This window comes from Rhopilema esculentum, chromosome 12, assembly GCF_057945365.1.
Source record: "Rhopilema esculentum isolate cy_ngs chromosome 12, ASM5794536v1, whole genome shotgun sequence".
NCBI lineage: Eukaryota > Metazoa > Cnidaria > Scyphozoa > Rhizostomeae > Rhizostomatidae > Rhopilema > Rhopilema esculentum.
This window is the reverse complement of record NC_142826.1, coordinates 10033830-10056763: the sequence shown is the minus strand read 5'-3', so window position 1 is coordinate 10056763 and position 22934 is coordinate 10033830. Positions and strand designations below refer to the sequence as shown.

The following is a 22934-nucleotide window of genomic DNA, read 5'->3' as shown; positions in this document are numbered from 1 at the left end:
AGCTTCGCCAATGGCGCTTGTAATCTGCTCGTAACTGATTTATTATTGCTTTAGATGAACAACCTCGTTCTTATGTATTCACGGCGGTCACGTGACAGGAGCTGTAAAAATGGCCTTGTATGAGTTCTTCAATAATCCCAGCACCAATATTACTTTGGCTAGAACAACCAGTTTGTTAAAAGTTTGCTTGAGAATTGATATCAATTCTTTGCGATGTTAATCGATCTGCGTAAATACCAATACCTTAGATGCTAAGTGAGTTTCTGCTCACGGTTTTGCTTATTAGTTTAAGAATGGCATTTTGCATAAGACTGTTCAGTGGCAGAGAGTTATGAATAATGCAACGTGCCGAGCCATGTTTTTGCACCAGACAAGCTATCGTCTGAAAAGAAACTCTTCCCAGCATACAAAGTTTGTTTGAATGACCTCATTTCAGTCAAACAAATTTCTTGGTTTCAATAGCTTTAAAATTTACGGCCAATTGGAAGAAATAATCAATTTTTAATAAGGAAATTCTTTCAATTTGCAACTGGACTAATTTGTTAGACGCTTGATCAACATACCCGTTTGCCAACGCTGTCCACCTGCTTCGCGTTTCCCAACCGCAGAGTGTGAGTTCGCTGGAAAATTATTATGCATTGATTTTGCAGATTAGAGTTTTGCAGAGAAAAGTTCAAAAACGCGCTTAGACGAGACCACAATGTTTTGCCTTCAATGAAAGCCGACCAAAACTTACAATTCTTGTCTTGATAAGATCTTAGAAAACCGTGGTTGCGCAAACGAAATTGACTCCCAAAAATTGGTAAAGTCATTCTCCGTAATGCGATAATCTTTGTCGGTTTTGCGAAATGACATCATACAATTTGGGGAATTTGAAGCTGATCGAAGAGAGCTTACGGATGGAAATGATCGAGAAAGAGCGTCGTAAGTCCCTTAAATCAAATGAAAAGAAACGAAAGATCGAAACTGCAAGATTGCTGGAGACTGCTTTGCAAGATGCGCGGTTGAGGTTCAAAAGGGGTGAGTACGAGGACGCCCTCGTTTGGTTTTCAAAGGTAAGTGAACTTTCACTTTCTTGGACTTTCACTCATCAGGTTTTTTCATTTACGATCGTGTATCTTTAGGGGGCAGCAGTAACTGCGACTTGGGGCCTCATATTTCGAGAGGCCTTGCAGTGACATCCATACCCTGCGCATTTGAGCAAACAGTTTATTGCTCGGTTACCTGGACTTTTTATCCCTTGAGTTTCTGGCCACTGAAGTGCCTGTAGCTTGATTTTTTAGTCTTTCTGTTAACTTAACTTTTATTTTCAAAATATAATACATGTCTTGGGTTAGGCTTCCCAACAACGACTGTAAGCCTAGCGCACCTTTGTCCTTGCTACCTTGACTTAGAAGACACATCGTCGCTAAGACCCAGTTCAGTTGTCGCTGTACCCCAAGAGGACAAACTCATTTGAGAACAAACTCAAGAGTCTCCTTATATTTGTGAACACTCATTGGTTTTACCTGCGACTGTTTAACTGAACGGCGACTGTTTAACTGAACGGCACCTGACATGGGTTTTGTGTTGAGAAGAATAAACAGCTTTCCACCTTTGATTGAAAACTCTTCTTTCGAAATCTTCTTCTTTTCTTCAAACACCTAGCACTCTTCATATCGATAGCAGGTTTTGCAAAGTTTAGCAGTAAACATTTACAAATGGCTTCTTCATGTTACAGTAGATGATAAATATTAACAAGAGTGGCACGTCTTGAAACTAGTGGCACTTCAAGGACACAGTATTCAGCGGGACGAAATCTACGGCTATGTTGATGATATTTTCGGTAAATTTGTCCAGGAATTTTCTCAATGATTTTAAACATTCTTGAAAAACAATAGTACATTCAAAGCGAAATCTTTCGTTCTAGAAATCCGCACTTGTATTTTCTACGGATCAGGGTAAGTGGAACCAGAGCTATGAGAAATATCAACGTATAGAGACTCCAAGAGCTAATCAAACTTTTTACTAGCCATAATGCATAGCCAACAATTTTCAACATTTGCAGACAATTCTAAGATCAAAGAGCAAGGCACTGTGTCCGATACCTTACGAAAGTTCTCGCTTCTTTGTCTTTACTTCCCTCAGAATTTTTTTATACAGAAAATCATTTTTACCCCAAGCTCCACTCCGATATGTAGCAGTTCATTTTGCTCCTCAAGTAGCAGTTCTTTTTGTTCCAATTTGTATACACCGTTTGCGATTATTTCTGTCAATATCTTCCACATTAGAGGAATGCATGTTATCGGGCAATAATTGCAAACAATATTTCCTTAGGAGAAGTCCTTCTGTATATAAACTGTCCTCACCTTTTTCGTCCTGATTGGCACCTCACCTGCAACAATAAGTCTATTCAACTGTGTAGCAGTTTGAGTATGGAGCGACGAAACCTTCCTGTACTAGAACCCATGAACGCCATCCATCAAGCCAGGCGCTTTCAGGTTTCCCAATTTTGTGCGATAACTTTCACATTTTCACTGTCAATAGTCAAATCTTCCCGCTGCTCTTTATTAAAAAGCTCCTCTTTTAAATCTTGTAACCAATTTGTGTCACATTTTCTTTCACGGTTATCCCAGGTATCATTCCAGAAACTTTACTCCACTTCTCAATTTAAGGTATCTTGTTAATCTCTTGTCTTTATTTTTGGTAGAATTTTCCCCTCGTTGCTGTGAAAGGTACGGTTTTGATTGAAATGACTGGTGCTGTTTTGGTGTCATTTCAGCTTGCCGTCTTTAGCTACGATTCTCTCACTGTCCCCCTTACTGTCCCAGATTCTGTGCTTTTCTCCTTTTAATTTATTTGATGCTTTCGCTCGAATCTATAATCATGCTTTCGTTTTATTAATTTTCACTCAATGCTTTCATTCTTTTGCAACCCTGATTCGGCTTCCTGATTTATTGCTTTAATCGTTCCCCCCAGGCGGGTTTTGATCGATTTCTTCTCCTTTTAACATGTTGAGTTTTTCTGCAACAAATACAGCACCAGCCTAATCCAAATCATTAATTTCTGTTACGTCATCTATTTGTTTATTTTGTAAAAGCTTGTTAATATTTTGCCTTCAGTTTGTATTTATCAACTGCTCGCATAGCAGGCAATTATATCTCTGTTTTAAATTGATGAATGTAATTGTTGATAGTAACATTTGACACAGCTGCGGACTTTCAAATCTGATACTTTCTGTCTCCATGCTGATAGTTTAAAAGAACATTTCTTGCATATACCAGGTGATATCAGTTTCAGGTCACTTCTAGTTTTGTATATGTCCATCATAAGTAACAGTAAGTTCGTTTTACAAATGATAGCTACACTGTCCTTCTCTAGTAGCTGACTTATAGGTAGATTTGGTGACCTTCTATGTCATTCTCAAGGTCTTTTCTTGTAAGTTACCTGCTGTGAAACATCGAGATTAAAGGAAAGTTCTGCACAGACTATTAACAATTGACCACATTAAATTTCTTAGTTTCTTCTGATTTATATACGTGGATAAACGGGCAAGTTCATAAAGTTTATAGCTAGCTTTTTGGCAAATTTTCGAAGTGTGGCGGTGGAAGGAGAGTTTTGCACAACTAGCTCTCTTGAGAGCTGTTAGTTACATCAGCGTTTCCAGTCTTAACCATAAGTGAATCATTTAACCTCTGCTTAATGACCTAAAGATAACAGTATCTGCATCTATATTCATGGAGTTGTCGGAAAACCATTCTAAGGCTATATTACATTTTCAAACTTGTTAGTTATGTTGTAGGCTCTTATCGCAATAGTTCCGTTTTGATCAAAAAGTTAAAGATCATTAATGTTTATCCTAAACAGCAGAGGGCCTAAAACTGATTACTGAGAAACACCACGAGCTACAGCTTACCAAGATTTGAAGAAACTTGGCTCTCTATTTATGGTTTGCTAGATAAGAACGTTATTGATTGTTAATGCTTCGTAACAAAAACCATAGGCATGTAATTTTGCAATGAAGATGTCATATCTAATACAATCTTATGCTTTGGAGAGATCCATCAAGAACGGCTTTAATTTACCACCTTCATCCAGGGGCTGCAACCTCAAAACCGCCCTCGCCCTCGGCTTACCATCCTTAAAACTAATCTTTAATTTTTCTAGAAGCCTTACCAAATTTGTTAACCACGATATCCGTGCTTGAAATCACGCCCAAATGAGGTTAAAAAGGTGTAATAAAAGCATCTAAGACTTGTGGCAGAACAGTTATTGACCTAAAGTTAGGCCTAGTCCTAGTATTGGTCTGTCCATTTTTGTGAAAAGTTGTAAAATTTGCGCACTTCAGTTCTTCATACTTTGTTAACAATTTAAAAAGAAATGGGGTCAGCATTTTGATAATCATCTTTCACTTTTATAATGCTAGTATAATTCGATTTATCTTGTTTTTAATGACTGCAAAATGACATGTAAGATAAGATGTAGTTTGGTTTTGGTTCTAAAAACTTTGCGACGAATAATATGTACATAGAAAGACAACATTGAACGTATTAAGAATGTATGAAAAATTGCACTCAAGCATAAAAGGCTTTGTCAGCTTTAAGCTAAAGGAAAATTCCACCTCATGTAGAGTGTAGACGAGGAAAACACAACACACCTGATGTTTTCATTTGTATTCATAATGTTTGGCTGAGAAGGAGCTTTTTCATTATGAGATTTTATAAACTATACATGAAGTACCTCGTTGTCATGACACTGTCAAACCAAAGTTTTGCGGAGGACATTCGGCGATTGTCGCCAACAACACCTATAGCAAAACAAAAGTTAACCCATTAACGATAGCCTGCAAGATGAAAGACTCGTATGAAGATGAAGAAGAAGAGATTGAAGGCCCAAAGAGCTCATTCAGTACTTACTTAGCTGAAGGCGATGCTCTTTATAAGCAAGGAGAGTACAAGAAAGCTCTGGAAAGTTATCGGATGGTAGGCCCATTAGTTACAGTTCTATTGTAATGATCTGTGAATGTGTTGTTTAAAGGATAAATTCCTTCGTGAAATTTCTGTTCGATAAAAGATCATATACGATAATATTACAATTTCATTTGTCTTTAGCAAGAGATACGAAATGACCTTTGGTAAAGAGTTTATTTTTTTCCACGAGAAAATAGAAACATCGGCAAAATCGCCTGGTAACTCTGCATTAAAACTTCACCTGCGATCTGTTAGCAAATTAAATTACTTGCCAGAAAACAAAGTGTGTGTTTTCATTCCAATAAAGATGAAATTCACGGTGGATAAAGTTGAAAACGAGATTTGATGCTATATTATTTTACAAGGTGTTACAATTACTTTAAAAATGATACCATATCTTATATTAATTCCAGTGAGATTAATTCCAGTGAGATTAATTCCAAAAAATGATACCATAGATTAATTCCAGGTTAACACTATCCAAGTTCTGTGCTTTATATGCCCCCCACCCCATAAACCTGATTCTTAATTTGCTGGTCAGTATACCAACAGAAGCAAAACCTTTTAATGTGTTGAAGGCCTCTATTTTGGATAATCAACTAATATGTCATCATCTTTAATTGTTTGCAAGAAGATTTTATGCTTGGTATACATTTACTTTGTGTTTCTGTTGCTGCAAGTGTTTGCATGATTCATACTGGAATTGATTTTGGTCATGCCACAGATGTATGGCATTAAGTGATGCCATGAACCTGGGGTGAACAAGGTCTTCTCTGAGAAGCAAATTTTGCCCAGAAGCAGAGCTTTTTGGCTTGCAAAGGTCCTTAGAAGGAAATCAAATGCTAAAATCAAAATGATTTATCAGATTCAGGCTGTCAGTTTATGAAGTCACAACCACACATTCAAAAAGTATCTATTTGTTTATATTCTTTTATTAAGTTAAAACGATGTCTTTCTTTTTCTGCACCCCAGGAGAGCACTTTGGAAGGGGAAATGGGTGATAACATTAGAGCAGAGAAACAAGAGGCTTGCTTGAGGTTGCAGCAGCCCCTGATCATTTTGTCACATCAGATAAACAGAAATGAGTAAAAGTGTTATTTTGAAAGCCTTAATGCATGTAAACTATTTTTGGGATGAATCTGCAGTTTTCTAAACAAATCTATTACAAACTTAACTCTTTTATTTTCTATATTAGCTTCCCTAGTCCATTTTGGAAGGTTTTTCTAAAAAATTCCCTTTTAAGCAAATCAGGCACTTGTGTTTCCTATATGCATGCATCTCAGAAGAAAAGACACTCTTTGAATGGAAATGTACAGATTCCATAAGCTACTAGGTACTTTAAGAAAGGCTTCCTGACAGAATTGGCTGACTTTGAGAAAAATGTTGTGCTTCACTGACAGAATTCACTGACTTTGGGAAGAATGATTTGCTCAAGGTCCTACTTTAGGTGGCTTTCACCATCCATCTCAATGAAATGGTTTCCAATTCGAATCAGAAAGTGTTATGGTTCCAGATTTATCCTGTTTTGCATGAAAAGTTTTGTCTCTTGTTTGAAGCAGTTACAGCTGCAAATCAGCTCTTTAAAAAATGGTTTCCAATCTCAATAAAGTGGTTTCCAATCTAATATTTTATTTCCAAATCAAAATATACTTGAATTCTGCATAAACCATTTGAATCGGGAAGTGTTATGGTTCCAGATTTATTCTGTTTTGCATGAAAAGTTTTGTCTCTTGTTGGAAGCAGTTACAGCTGCAAATCAGCTCTTTTAAAAAATGGAAGTTGCAAAGTTTTATTTTTTTGTTTTTCATTTCTGTCCCTGAATGCTCTTTGTTTTTCTCTTTTTTATCTGGCTTTTGGTGTGGCCTCTTCATTAAGAAGTTTGCCCAATTTACCCTGAATCACAGAAATAAAAACATATGAAAAGAAACTGATTTATTATTTGTCTTTCTATAATCAGATCTCACAATGAGGTATTTAGATCTCACAATAGATCTCACAAATATTTTAGTGTGGAATGGAAGTATGTGAGCTATCAAGGCAGCTCTTATGATGGGTGTTACATAAGAAATTTTGAATTTGAGTTTCTTTAACCATATCTGGGCAGGCAAGCCTTCTTATGAAAAAAGCCTTGGAACCTGATCAGTATGTCCCCTAAGTTCGTTGATTTCATTATTAAATATCTTATTTTTTTAGACTTTCAGCACTTTATTTTATCTTTCAGCTTAATATAGATTTTTTAATTCAATTGACAGGCCTTGGAAATCCAGCCAAATGATAAAATCTGTCTTGTATCAAGATCAAAATGTTATCTTATGCTTGGTGATCCACAAGCTGCCTTGAGTGATGCAGAAGCTGCACTTGAAGAAGATAAAGAATTCAATAAGGTAGAGCTACTTCATTGCCGGTGCATTACTTTTTCAGTGGTATTGTAGCGCTTTCGAAACCTATTTCTATTCAGTTTGATTGCATTATTTTGAGCTGAATTAATCTTAAATTTCACTAACAAAATATTGTTCAACAAAATGTTTTTGATTAAGAAAACATTTTCTATTCCAAATCTATATTCCTTAATTTTTTTGAAAAAATCAAATATTTACATTTCAAAAATTTGTTTATCCAGGGCTTATACCAAAAGGCTGAGGCTCTTTACTCAATGGGTGATTTTGAATATGCTTTGATGTACTACCACAGAGGTCACAAACTAAGACCTGAGTTGGATGAATTCAGATTAGGAATTCAAAAGGCCCAAGAAGCAATTGACAATTCTATTGGAAGTATGCCAGTGCTATTTATTTCCTTTTATTTTAGTTAACAAAATCTTTGAATAAAATAAGAATATTTGCTTATTTTCTGCTTATTTTCAATATTTACTCAGTTCTTGATTTTTTTTCAATTATCCTTGTTGTTACGCTTCCATGTAACTGCTGTTGAATAAAGGGTCACTAAGGATACATTTTAAAGATAGCATCTTTTAAAGGATACATAAGAATAGCATGTTTTTATTATAATTCATAGATGCAGCAAAGGTGAAATTGGAAAACAAAGGTGATCTGTCATTCTTCACAAAGCAGGATGATCTAGTTAGTAACTTTATTTAAGATATATCAAATTTTACAATGTTATCACTTTAGCACTTTTATGATTACTAAGACAGTTTTTTCAACATCTTCATTTAATTATTTTGGACTAAAGAATATGAAGTCTTGGAGTTCTTTTTTACACATTCAATTGGAAAAATCACACATTTAAATCGACCTTTTATCTTCTAAAGCTTTCTTCATGCTGATCTCTTAGCAATAGGTACCCTACCTGCTCTCCTTTACCCCTTTTTAAAACTACTTTCCCTTACCCTATTCAATATCTTAGATAGATTCAGACTAAAAAAAAATCGGAGACGATATTTTCAAGCTCTCTTGTATTACTAAACACCATAGTTTCATATACGTCAGATTCGATATGAAATAGGAAAGTTCCTGCAAATTTTGAGAGTAGCCTTTTCAGTTAAATCTGATTGTAAAAATTTTCGGGAATAAAGCGCTCCTAATAAAAACGACTCCAGACTTGAACAAATTTCAAATTGAGCTTGTCAAAACGATTTTTAATAGAATTTATCAGTACGTCTAGAATTCAAAAGTAGATTATTTTGACAGTTTTCCTTTGGTGGGTAAGAATCGAATGTTTTGCCATTACTTGAATCTCCCTCTACAATTAATTTTTTTTTACAATCTTGAAGCTCTCTTGACTATTATTTCAAAAACAACTCTGTGACTCTTCTTTTCTCATATGTTCTCAAAATAGTTTTCTTCCTAGCACTTTCAGCCATCTCCTTTGAACTTTCGCAAATATTCTCTCTTTCTGCAATTTTCCGGAAAGGTTGCCCTTTAACAATAGACCTTGTGAGCCAGGTTTCGGCAGTAGAGAAACTTAACTCGGTCAAGCTCGTAGCCAGGTCAGTGGAGTAGGGGTGGCAGACTCCCAATGTCCAATGCAGGCAAGGTTCAAAGTGAAGAGTTTGTAGAGAGGGGGGGGGGGTTGGTTAATGGAAAAACAAGCAAAAAGGCTGTAACATTTCTTCAGCAATCAACCAGCTGAACTTCCATTAAACTGAATTACTTTCAAATGTTATGTCTTCCGTCAAAATTTTACTTCGAAATGCCAGGGATGCAGAATTACTTTCCCTCTCTGTCTTCATGGAATGTCGTCAAGGGGAATCTACCCTTAATAATGCACGTATTGACTCCTCCTCAATCAAGTGCCACTATTTTTTTAACACATTTACCGAGAAAATTCCGCAAGCATCTCAAGCATTGGTCCTCGGTCGAGTTTTTACATCTTTACTGAAGGTCTTGCCTCATTGCTTTAACTACAGACAGTGCTGTGACTCGATTTTCACTGGACGATTAAAGCTGCTTCACAATTATGTTTATTGGCTTTAGGATGTCCATCAGTATGTACTTTGCAAAAATGAGAATCTCACTCAGATGCAGTTATTTTTTAGCCAAGCGACGGTCATCGCTTCTTAAACTTGATTCTAAGAAAATTTTCAAATTTTTCCCAAGAAGCTTTTTTTAGCATCGGAAAAATATCTCAATTTGTTAAGCACCAAGCACTATCTTAAGTCCTACATTGGAAATAGGAGATTCCGATATGAAAAAATTTCTTCAGTCAGTGTTGGCTTGACTCAAATTGCCACAGCAATCCAATAAAAACGACAAAAAAACCATTGAAAAGATTTAAAGCAAAATTTCTCAGGGTGGCGAGCAGCTGGCATTCTTATGTTCCAAAGGTGGTATTGCAGTAATATTTTCCATTATATTTGGTATTGTAGCATTCTTATGTTCCAAGGGTGGTATTGCCGCCCCATGCCCCCCTTATCTATGGGCCTGAACTCGGTACTTCTCTGGATTCTCTGGATTGGGTTAAGCCAAGTATGCATTTCGAAGATCGTACAATGGTTTATAGTCAGCAATCCCATTTTGCCCGTACTTCGTATCTTTGATCAAATCTCAATGTTCTTGTTGCTCCATGTGTTCTGAATATTCAAATGGTAAGACATGGCAACGAAGATAGAGCTAATGGCCCTAAAAAGCACAATAACTTACAGAATGATAGAATGATTTCTTTTTCCTTTGTCTAAATATGTTTATTTTGCTTTCCAAAAAGTGGTTTGGCCAGGTCTATCTTCTAACTTTCATAAAAAATTCAAGCAAGAAATTACATTTCATATTACGGGGTACTAATTGACAATAAATTAAATCCTGCAATAAGATTTAAGTGAGATTTCATTGTTATATTGTGATCGTGGTTTTAATCCTTTTTAGGGTAAAAAATCAAAAGGATATAGCAAGCCAGCTACAAATAAGGCAAAGATTGGAGCAAGCAGAAATAAAGAAACTAAAGCTCCAGCCCCTTCAAACAAAACAGTAAAACAGGTTTGTAATAAGTTTTATTTCATGCTGTTTTATGTCTCAATTCTTATCCAAACGTAGTTTTCTGTTGATAAATGCCGCTGCTCAGCCCAGACCTACAGTTGTCGATAGTATTCTTAATCCAGACTCTTAGATGCCTCGTATAAGCATTAATATTGTCTATCTTACATTGAATAAGGTTGCTGATGATCCTGATGCCGCTGCAGGAGTTAAACCCTATTTATTAACCTGATTGTTTCAATAGCTGTAACGGTTTAATAGTTTAATAGTTAAAATGAAGAAATCTGCAATTTTTTGCCTCACGGACGTACCATTATCCTTCATTCGATTTTATAGATTCCTAACTTTCACTTTTTGTGCTAGTCTATTGACAAGTGTCTGCACAAGGATCTATTTGTGCTAAAAAGTCCTTCACAAAAAAGTTTCCTACAGAGAAAAATTATGCCCATGATCAATACCATTCTTAAATGAATTCCTTTCTATATTAGGTCCCGTATGCCTCGAGGCCCTGGGACATTTTGCCTTCTTTGCCCCCCTCCCACCTCTATCGGTAGCCCAGCGTGTGATACCCCACTCACATAAGCAATATGACTTTTCTATGTATGTGTCTTTTAAGTTGTTCTCCCAGATGCAAAATTCTATTAAGAATCACAGCAATAGCATTTGTTTCTGTAACAGTTTTAAAACATGAAAGTTTATTGTAATATTTACTTGTTTTAGCTTCTTGGTGAACTGTATGCTGATAAGGAATACTTGGAAAAATTAATGCAGGATACAGGTATATGTTAAAGAATGTTTTCTCTGCAATTTGACTAGTTGGAATTGTAATTAAGAATGTAAGAAGATAGGAATTTCTGCAAAAAGTCCTTTGAAAAAAGGTCAAAGCTTTTAAAGCATTTTAGATCAACAGCTAATAATTTTTCAGTTTTATAGCTTTTGCCGAAAATTTAGCTTTGTATTCGCATAATTGTTATGTTATTGTAAGCAGTTACGGGCATCTCGGCCTACATACTTGATTTGCAAGGTTATTTTGTATGTAGTTACGTAGAGTTTGGCTAATTTTTGTCAAATAATTTGTTGCGGAACATCTGGTATTTCTTAAACATGTGCTTTACGTCATTGTATCTTTACAATAGGAGATAATATATGGTTCCATTGCACGTATTTACTCTGTTGCTATCAATAACATATCATGATATAAAATTATCTTTTCTGAATAATTACGAAAAAAAGAAATTGTGGATGCTGAAAATCTTCACTTCAGCACCGATAACCGCCCTGCTTGTGCGATTGCAAAGGAGATGCCATTGCTACTTAAAGTAGCCCGAAAATATCTTCTTCACGTAGATTTAATTATTTGCTAATTTGGGCTTCTGGAGAAATGCAATATAGACTCTTAACCTACTTGCACCATGTTTAAGGTTTTATCTCTACAATCATGTACATAATTTTATTGTAATAGTCTGGCCTAAATGCGACTCGTTTTCCTTTCAATGGAAATAAAACGCATGTATATGTTGGTTTTCTTGTTTTAGACTTTATAAAGAGCGAATCAAACAAGAAAATACACGAACTTGTTGAAGATGGTCTTACATATTTGAACAAGCGAACAGACTTTTGGCGACAGCAAAAACCGCTCTATGCAAGGAAAAAAGATAAGATGTCAAGTCAGAAGAAAAATGTTCTAACCAAAGATCAGGTCTCAACGAAGAAAATGGCAAAATTTATGAAAAAGCTAGAAGAAATTGACGCAGGTTTGTAAACATATATAGTGCGTTTATTCTTATTTATTTTTTACACAGATATGGTTTAAGGCTTGTCAAGTGGTTATTTGCAATATATTCTTTTTATATGACAATAAAAGCATTGTGACTTACTGTTTATTGCTCGAAGTTGTTTAGGCAAACCTGTAATGGCTTTAGGGTGTAGAACAGAACAACTTTGAGAGTTTTGCTTAGTGTAATCACAATAAAAGCAGAGCCGCCAAGAGCGAGGCCGTGCCCTGGAGCAAACAATGCGTATGTGCTCCTTGCTTGACAACGAATATACTTTTCAGAATATGACAATTGACATAGATTTAAAAATTACATGCCTCAGAATGAGGCCTGGCTCTGTGGCACACGCTTCAGCTACACTCTCCTGTCGGTGGTTCTTAATAAAATCACTCACTGTTGATCACTCAATCATTCAGTGTTCAAGTCACTGTCAGGCAATTACCATTCAGTGTTTCAAAGATAGTAGCCTTTATACAACGATTGTTTCTGCAAACATGTCTGATTTCTTTGAACCGTGTACTTCATGCATTATACTTGCTACATACTATTTAATATCAGTATTAGTACTGTAGTAAACCTGGCGCCCACGAAATCGTTACCAAGTCAGGATTAGGAATTGAGAGTCACATCATGAAAATTGGATTTTCTACATTTTTCTTGTAAAGTCTGCACAAAATGTTGTTTTATAAACTTTGAAGTTTAAAATAAACTTCTCCTGATATACTGCACCAATACTAAAGATGTTAACAAAATGATGGATCAAAAAATTTTTTAAAATCTTTGTATATGATACTAGATATAATAACATGATGATCGCATTAAGAGGGAAACTTCGAGTAATAACTTAGGACCGTCCTGTTCTATATACCAACAGCGCTGGCTATACGGCATCGAACGTTTCTTGGCATATCGCTAGACAGTAATGTTAATAAATTCTATGACTAGATTGGAAAAATCTTTTCAAGAGCACAAGGAATATTTTAAATTTTTTAGAGACGTGAGTTGAAGAAGGATCAATTGAATTTCTTTTCACAGACGTTTTCTAACGCCATGCGTTGCTGGTCTAGGCCTGTACGTAGCCAACCATTGAATACTGATTGTCTGCCATTGATTAGATATGCACATTGTTTTCCGCGAATATTTCATAACTCTGATAAGATAACGAGTTTTTAAACTGTGAAAGTGTTGCAATGCCGTTTCTCCGATCACAATTTTCAATCTTTTGCAAGTGAAAAACCATTCAATCCGTATATTTCTCTGATAATCTGGGACAAAAAACTTAACACGTTTATTTATGTAAAAAGGTGTCGGTATATTTGATGCCTGATTTTCTTAAATCTTTAGAAAGCTCTTTTCTCGACAGCGTTATCAGATGGACATGCTGATAAGAGTCTAAAACTGGCAAAAAGTACGCTGAAAGAAGTTGAAGAGACAAGCTCGATGACGCTGAACAATCGTGATGAGATTATCGCAAATCTGCATTCTTGCATTGGCAACGCTCTCCTTGACCTTGAGAAACCGCAGAAAGCTTTGAAACACCACTTAGAGGACTTCAATATATCTGAGAAAAAGTAAGAATTTTGCAGCTGATGATAAGTAGGCTTTATGTTCATTGGACACTTCCTCCTCTAGACTTCTTCTTTTGGAACTCTGTTTTTTCATAGTTTTGAGATACAGAGCTATCCCAGACCTATTTTACCTAGCTTTGGTATTTCAAATTAATCGTTTGAAAACTTTACGTAATACGTACAAGACCGATGCCGAAATCTTTAGTCAATTAATATGGAATCGTTTTGCAGGAAACTCCCTTTGCTGGTTATGTTTGTATTTTGAACATGATCAAAGTCCAATTAAATTCATTAAAGCTTTATTTTCAAGATTTTCATTCCTAATATTCTTGCATTTAAGTCTAATTGGGATTTTCATGGCCTACGCATCTTAATAATCATTCGGTCATGTTTAGTCTGAGCTCTGCGCCTATAATCATGCCTGTTTTATGGTATTTCCCGCTGTCTACAGGCTTCTTCGATTGCTCATTCTCAATCTTTCTAAACATGATTGTGAAGTTAACATGTAGACTGAGCTTTTGTTTTACTTCATGATTTACCTTCACTGATGACATTCTGTTTCTGATGATGGCATAAAACCTTAGAACCGTCTTTTTTATTGGACCAAGTGACGATGTTACCTGTGCTTTCTTTTAACGCATACCGGATTCAGCCCAAGTTGGGCCTGATGCTGCAGCACAAAAAGAGCCTATTATTGGGCTTTTTCAGCTCCAGGAAAGTTTTCGTCTTCTTGTCTGGGTCTATTTCAGGAATTGGCCTAATGGTGCAGCACCAAAAGCACCCACCTCAATCCAGTCCTGCTTTTAACTTTCTCGAATATGTTTCATAGATATTTTCTAGAAAACATAAAGTAAATGATACATTGTAAGACCAGATATGGGTCTAAGTGAAAACACACTGTATAGATAATTATCTCTTTTTGCTTTGGAAGTTGTCGGTTGTCTTTGTCGTCTACTTTTGGTTTGTCTGCAGTGACACACTTGTCTTGATAATCGCTAGGCAACCTTCCATTCATCTTTCAAGATCTTTGATCAAGATTAAAAAATTCCAAAAACAGATTTTTGTGTCGCCATAGCTCAAGAAATCTATTGACTTTTCTGCATTTTCAAAAAATCATGTTTTTTGACTTTTTCAGCCCATTTAAACTTCTATTTGCGTTATGCTGCTATTAAACACATTATCCGCTAAGGCCGGTAGAACTTTAACAGAACTATTCCATAAATTGATTTCTCTATAGCCCACATCACTCGTGAATAGGCCCTCAATCATATATTAATGGGCAAAACGAGATATCCAAAAATGACACCCCAAGTATTTTTTCTGGGAATTTTGCTCCAAATTGTTTTTGGTGACGGATTTTAACCAGTATATTTTTTGTTATTATGTTTTGTGTTACTTGCTGGTTTTAAACACTAGCAAGTTTTCAGTGTTGCGTTTCTGAATATTTGCCTAACCGATCCCATTTATTTTTTGCGCTAGCAATCACAAAGATGGCGAATCGCGTGCTCTTGATAACATTGGAAGGTCGTATGCAAGAACCGGGAACTACGAAAAAGCTATCGAAAAGTAAGTTTTTGGACAAAATATTCTATATTTAACGACTTCAGGGAAAATTTCCTTGAATTGGAAATTCGGAAAAAGTTTGCTTCTCGCCTGTTTGTCTATTCACATTATACCGATGAATTTGAATATAAAAATCTCTTGTGCGTTAGATGTATACAGATGGTTCCCTTTTTTCCTTGCCTCAATTGTAACCGAGATAGAAGAGCTGTTGCGAGTACTAGGGGAAGAACGAATAAGATTGAATTATTATAAAAAGAGTTATGGTATTTTACGCGTGAAAGGAAAACGCTTAAAAGTTATAGCAATTTTCATTAGCCTCTTCGAAATCTAACAGTGTTTACTAGCCCTGTCACAGGTCTGGATGTCTTTATCAACAGTTTCCGAAAGAAAAAATACAGCAAATAGTGGTGCTCCGCACTTCCACCCAGATAATGTGGGTCTTAAAGCTAAAACCAAAACTTTCGAAAGTCAAATTGGATGAAAATGAGGCATTGAAAATAGTGCGAATGAAGTTCTTCTCGTGTAGAGAGTAGGACGTTGCTTGAATTATGCTAAGTTCGTATTCTACCAGAACCTTGTACAGCTTGACTTATGAATCTTTCCATTTCTAAGTAGTTCTTTATCGACAAAATCATTGATGTTGTTCGAAATTTGCTTTTATTTTCATTAATTACGTTATTTGAACGCGAATTTGTTTCTTGTAGTTGGAAGAAGAAGCTTCCCCTTGTTAAAACGCCTCTTGAAAGTACCTGGCTACGCCATGAGATCGGTAGGTGCCATTTTGAAATGGGGGAGTACGATGAAGCACGTGATTATGGTGAGCAATCACTGGAGGCTGCGAAGGAGGCTGAAGATGAAGTCTGGCAGCTGAACGCATCTGTTCTCATTGCACAAGCTGATGGTAAGTCAAACACTGTGCTTTCAGACTTTAACAGAAGATTAAAATTAAGGTTTTCATTTCGGTATACTTAGCCCTGCTAGCCATTTTTGCAGTTGTCAAAGTCTGAACATTTAGCTGAAGTTTGGTCAAATAGATTCTTTCTCGTGAATTTATCAGGACAGACAGTCAGAACAGACCCTTGATCTTAATATTGCTTTTAAATTAATGTTGCGTTATTGGATATAATTTTTCGTGTGACGGAGATTAATATTTCTGAGTGCGTTCTGTGGCCTTCGGTTGGTAAAATAGCTAGAAAAATAACTAGCATGTATTTTGTGATCAATACGATAAAAGGCAATACATTCCAGAAGGAAGGAAGCACTTCTCCTACTGCATCCATCTCAGGACGTCCCTGTTTAAATATGGAGAGCAAAAGGCTGCACTTTATCAAGGCCAAACACTCATAAAAAATAATAATTGTTCAATAAGCTTTTTCGTCTGACACTCCTCAGAGCATAAAACGTCAGAATAGGTTCTGAAAAAACACGATGGAAAAATATATACCCAGTTGTGGATCGAAATAGGCCAATCAGAAAAACGCAAGCACAAGACCGGTTTAGTTACTATACCGGTCTTGTGCTTGCGTTTTTCTGATTGGCCTATTTCGATCCACAACTGGGTATATATTTTTCCATCGTGTTTTTTCAGAACCTATTCTGACGTTTTATGCTCTGAGGAGTGTCAGACGAAAAAGCTTTAAGTATGTTGTAAAATGTTTGCTTTTTTCAAAGCCATTTTCAAATTCTGTACCGCAAAAAAATTGTTCAATAAGGGTAAGTAAGACAGTGACAGTAAATATCAGTGTTGCCACGACCTTTCGCTCCGCTGCTCACATGTATGCTGCCAATATTAAGTGTCGTTTTCAGTCCTCAGTTATTAACAACCGTTTTACGTTGTGGCATATATATCTTCTGGTATTTTCGAATGACAAATAGATATGCTTCAGTTAGCAAATCAATGATCATTTATGGTAGAAGGTAGATATGTCAATTCGATTCCCCATTCAATCATATCATAAGTCGCTGATATCGTCAGTTGCTACATCCACCTTTTATTTTATGCTGCGTAAGTGATTTTGATTTATCGTTCTTTTCGTTTGCACCTGCTTCAAAGTCAGCTGGGGCGGAGTAATCTGCATAATCGATTGAAGAAATGTGTGACTTGTCGTAAATCGCCTTTAACAGAGATGAACGCGAGAATGAGGCATCGTAATCAGTCTTTTTCGCATGTCAATCTCTCTTTGACACTGCCAGACTGCGTAGGAGCTCTGAGTTTGACGTGCGGATTTCTATATAATACCCTAAATAGGTAGGAGGTCAAGAGATAAACTTCTCGTCATCTCAAGAATTATCTTACGAAAAAATAAAGGCTTACTAGCAACTGAGGACTTGGAATTTATATTTGCATAAATGAGCCAGCGTTTAAAAATGTGAAAATTTTCATGACATTGAAAAAGATACAAACAATCTGATCGTTTGCCACGATTTTAGCTCTGAAATATCCACACCTAGATATAGATCGAGCTAACTTCATTATCTGGGTCCTCCACGAATCTTTCTTTGGCGAAGAAGCTTCGAAGAGTTTAAATCGTGTTCATTTTTTATCTGGGAAATAAGTCACAGCTTTGAAAACCTTTGTAACACTGTGAAAACAGGGCGTGGTTCGAACGTGGTACTTGAATTTGTTTTGTTTTCATTTGTCTCCGTCGATGTTTTGATCCGTTCATCTGCCACTATTGCAAATGTGTTATTGGCCATGTTGCTTCTGTCTCAGTCACTGATTTAAGCAGCTTTATTAAGTCCTTGATAAAAGCTTGGGTTGGTAAGGATGCCTCAAAAGTTTGAAGACTTTAGGGTGGGAACGATTTTAGCTCTAAAAGACACCTCTATATGCAGAGTTTGCAATGTCGTGATATTAAATGAGTTGGTCAAGATGGTTTTTCGTCAGGCGCCAGTAGTTTTGACGCAGATTCAGTTCAGTCTATGGTCGTGAAGCTTACCAGACGAAAAGGTTAAAGATACCCGTTTTTTATCTGTATCACGCGTTTTTGCTTTCAATGATGGCTGGAGAGGGTGCTATGGTGAGAACTAACGAGTGGAGTATGAATTAAGCACTGTAGTAACTAGTCAAGTGATATTGTTTTGACGTGCATTCCCTCTTCGGGGTGCTTGGTACTACCGCACTCCAATCCTTGAATACTTACGATCTAAGTGGTTTCAAGTGGCTTATCTAATTTGAAGTACAGCATATGGCAGAGCGTTTAGCCCGCCCACTAACCACAAAGCCCATAAATTAAAATGCTATTAGTGCGATTATCTTAAAAATCTCTTTCGACCCTAGCCGGCTTAGATCATTCCCTCTAGCTTTGCTTACTACTGACGCTTGGAAAGGAACCACTGGTAGAAACTGCATAACTACAGTTTTAAGATCGGCATCAACGGAATCTAGAATTTGCTAGTGTTTAAAAGCTTTTATTGCCTTTACCTGTTTGAAACACAAATAGTATCTCAGGATGAACCTTATAAAAGGTAGTCTTTAAACTTTACATTGCCGGCTACAAGAAAACTACTCCGAAATTAGCACAATTTAAGCAACGTCCTACTCTCTACACGGGAAGAACTTTATTCGCATTATCTCAATGCCTCAATTTCATCCAATTTGATTTTCAGAAGTTTTGGTTTGAGCTTTCAGACTCACGCTATCTGGGTGGAAGTGCGGAGCACCACTATTTACTGTGTTTTTTCTTTCGGAAACTGTTGATAAAGACATCCGGACCTGTGCCAGAGCTGGTAAACAAACACTGTTAGATTTCGAAGAGGCTAATGAAAATTGCTATAACTTTTAAGCTGTTTCCTTTCACGCTTAAGATACCACAATTCTTTTTAAAATAACTCAATAACAAAGTAAAGTATCTATGCCATCAAGGCCCACTCTTATTCGCTCTTCTCCCAGTACTCGCAACAGCCCGGTGCGCTGAGCCTAGCCAGCCCGGGTACCAAGCTGAAGTTTTTATATTATAGCGAAACGCAGTGTATTTAAATTTATGATAGCTACAAAGCGAGCTTACCCGGGTACCAAGACGGCCTAAGTTCTTGGTTGAAAGGTATCATGTATTAAGCCCTTGGTATTTTGAAACCAATCCGACCAGATTTTGGGTTGAGTTGGCAGAAATATACTTTTTAAGTAATTTGGGAACGTTTTCTTCACCAAATAAAATCTGCATCAAAACTTTTTAATGGAGAATACTTTATCCAACATTGAAAATATTTTATCCAAATGGACATAATAAAGCGAAAATTCTCATTTTGCATTTATAGAATAAGGGGACCTGGAAGTGGAAATGAGAAGTTTTCGTCCTTGGTGTTTTCTTGTTAATTTCCCATCCAAAGCTTAGTCTTCTTCAGCTAGAGGGAAATTCCAACTGATATGTTTAGTCATCATTTGCTGTTACAACTGCCGTTGATTATGTAATCACTTAAATGTTAGCGTGACGTCATCATCCTAACAATTGGCTCTAGCGATCAATCGTCAAGATCAGTTTTACCATCAGTTTTACCTTTAGTTTTATCATTCATCAGTGAAGGAGCTTGGAAGTGCTTTTTCATGTTTCACCGCCGTCACAACACCTGTAAATTGTTGATAACCCTCTTCGCTCTTTGCTTCGAAATAAGAAACATGTTTTTAACTTATTGAACTTAATTCTGCCTATTTGGATGCAGTTATTCCGTTGACTTAACAGTAATTGTGCCATATAGTACACCTGGCCTGGATTGGAAGCTGTCTGTGAGAAAAGGAGCGAGACAGTGACACAATTCTAATGATACATAGTGACACATAACAATTTTGTTAACAGTCATCTTTTTTGTTTTAGTTAAGCTGAACGATTTTGAAAAAGCGAAAGCGTCATTTGGCAGATCGATGGACTTGGCTAAATCTCTGGATGACGAGGCGGCCCAAAATGCCATCGCAAAAGCAATGGACGATTTGGAAAGCCAAGTTGCCAACGGTTTGTTTCTTTCCTGTACATTTAGACTATTGTGCTTTTTCTGATGTGTATCAAATTGTTTGAAATTATATTCATAGTTAAATAAATGCTGCTCAATATTCCCATTGTCGGTAATAGAACGAACGAACAGTGAGGTCTCCAAACAGGCCCATACATGGTATGATAAAACGGCAAGTCCTTTTCATTAAAAACATAACTCTCCCCTAAAGAGAACTGCCTCCTCGGTCTTGCAGACCAACAACACAGTAAAAAAATGCGATTCTGTCATCAGGCAGCATTTACTGGAAAACCAAGATTGTGCTAAAAAAACTTTAATGGCGACATTTTTCGAAATATTGGTAGAGCTCGTTGTCCTCCCATCTAGCAGTTTTGGAATCTATCTACATAAACATAAAATTGCTTTTGTGTAGACAGAAGGAGTTCGTTTTTACCTCAGGAATCCATGCACGCAAGCTAGTACATTTATCGATTCTGTTCTTGTTTGTTATGAAATGGTGAAAACCCAAAATGATGTTTTCTTCGAATGTCCTGACGTTAATCTAAAAAAACATAATGAAAATGTTACCAATGAATTCCTAAGGTGAAAACGAACTCCTCCTGTCTACAAAGAAGGAGAGAAGGCAGAAGGAGTTAGTTTTCACCTTAAGACTTCATGGGTAACATTTTCAATAGACAAGCAGCATTGATTGGTCAACAGTTATTGACTCGCGTTTTCTGATTAGCCATTTTTGATCCACAACTGGGTATATATATTTCCTAGCGTGGTGTTTTTATCTATGTTTTGACGTTTTATGCTCAAAGAGTGCTACATGGCAATTTTCAAAATGTCTGCTTTTTTCAAAACCATTTTCATACTCATACATATTTTCCAAATGGGCTGTAGATATTGCGATTGCAATTCCTGTGACTTTTCTTCCCAATGACAGCTGGAGCTGTGCACATGTAGCAATTAAGATATGCAACATATCCACTCAGAAAAACACTTAACTTCTTGTACTTCATTTACATCCACAATAACTCGTGGTTTTTTGCGCTAATTTAAAAAAACTCATATTTCCCGTTTGAGCTTTTAAACTGTTATCAAGCATTTTTCCAACCTTGTTTTCTACCATAATTAACATATTTTGTGCTTTGATGGAGGTCAAATATTTGTATTGAAGTTCAAAGTATAAACTCGTAAAACATGTGTTATAATGGATGTATTTTTTGTGCGGAATGTCTATATTGAATTGAAAGATATAATGTAGTTGATAACGTAACTGCGAAGTCCCAGCAAATTTATCTATCATTTCAAAGGCGAGAGCGGTGAGGGGGAAGGCGATCAGGCAGAAGAGAAACAAGAACAAGCTGAGCCAGAAACTCAAAATGCTAGCTCTGAAAAGAATGATGAAGCAATCGGAGATAAAGAAACGAAGGAAACTGATGAGGAAAGCAAAATAAACGACGACCAAGAAGAACAAGACCAAGCGGAAAAAGAGCATGGCCAAGCGGAACAAGAGCAAGGCCAAGTGGAACAAGAGCAAGGCCAAGTTGTGGCGCAAGAGGAAGATGCAAAGCAGGATTCGGATGACATGAAGCCGGATGAATCATCAGCTGCTGATAAAAACAGTGGGGACGAGAAAGAGTAAATGATTTATCCATTAAATTTTATACGAAAAACTGGAAACGATTTGCGGGATATCGTTGCCTAGACAACGCTGTAATTATTAATGCCTGTCCAATGATACCTATATTTAATACAAATGGCATGTCTTAATACGAATGGTATGTCTGTGCCTGTCTTAAACAACTTAATTCGATTTTCTCTTGCGCAAATAGAAATTAAACGAATTCTGCGATTATATATTTGTGGCGCATTGCGTTGGCACCATACCTTCTCATAGACCAGCTCAAAATTATCTAATCTTGCTAGTGTAAAACCAAGACAATTATAATGGTTCTTATCCCGAAAACAGATTTTAATCACTCAAAATGGCTTTGTCTAGAAAACGTCGATTTACAGACGTAAAATTTTGGCTTAAAAGTATTAAACTGTTATTTTTCGGAAAACGGGTAAATATTAGAATGATACTCAAACGCCATCTTGGCTCCCCAACCTTAAAGATTGAAGTACGCCTCTTTATAACAGTTACCGGTAGTGCTTTTGCGTTTTTGTATGAGATGGCACTGGTCGTCGCCAATTTATCATTTAAGTCTGATATTCAAGATTAAAGATTGAAGATAGCACAACCACATTTCCCTGTCAAAAAGAATGCACCAATATTAGAAACATTGGAGTACTCCAGTTTTTTAAAGCTTTGGCAAAATACAGTTCTTATTGCTTCCTAACAGTTTCTTAATTCTATTTCATCAATATTAGCATTCTTTGTGTATTTTTTCATGCTGGGAAAAAGTTATTTTTCATCTTTTGGTATTTTCATTGGTATTTGGTATTTCATTACGGAAGCTAAGAGACTTAAGAAGTTGGTTTGGTTTTGGGAATTTCAAGAAACATTTGTATAAGTTTATTTTGTAAGGTCATAAAATTTCGGAATTCTACAATCTACCGTTTCATAAATTTCGGTTCATCAGACAATATGTTTTCAGCGGTCCTGTTCAGTGTTGCCGCATAACCTAAAATAGGTGTTTTTAGAGTTTTGCAGGTTGAGGGGAAAACCTTCCCTCGCATGTAGATAATTTTAAGGAAATTATACGTAATGATTCT

At 36.3% G+C, this 22934-nt stretch overlaps 1 protein-coding gene across 2 annotated transcripts; it reads left to right on the top strand.

The window, feature by feature from the left end:
* Nucleotides 1-94: 94 nt before the first annotated feature.
* On the top strand, nt 95-22593 carry LOC135681599 (outer dynein arm-docking complex subunit 4). 2 transcript variants are annotated; one of them, XM_065196147.2, is made up of 12 exons: nt 95-1055; nt 7202-7333; nt 7570-7723; nt 7965-8029; nt 10271-10381; nt 11099-11156; nt 11914-12132; nt 13517-13724; nt 15201-15287; nt 15989-16185; nt 20096-20230; nt 21527-22593. In XM_065196147.2, exons 1-12 carry the CDS (start codon nt 849-851, stop codon nt 21856-21858), a joined length of 1905 nt encoding a protein of 634 aa, XP_065052219.2. In that variant the 5' UTR covers nt 95-848; the 3' UTR covers nt 21859-22593. The 2 variants fall into 2 exon arrangements, with proteins under 2 accessions (XP_065052219.2, XP_065052220.2); XM_065196148.2 differs by lacking the exon at nt 95-1055 and adding an exon at nt 4715-4961.
* The last annotated feature ends 341 nt before the right edge of the window (nt 22594-22934 follow it).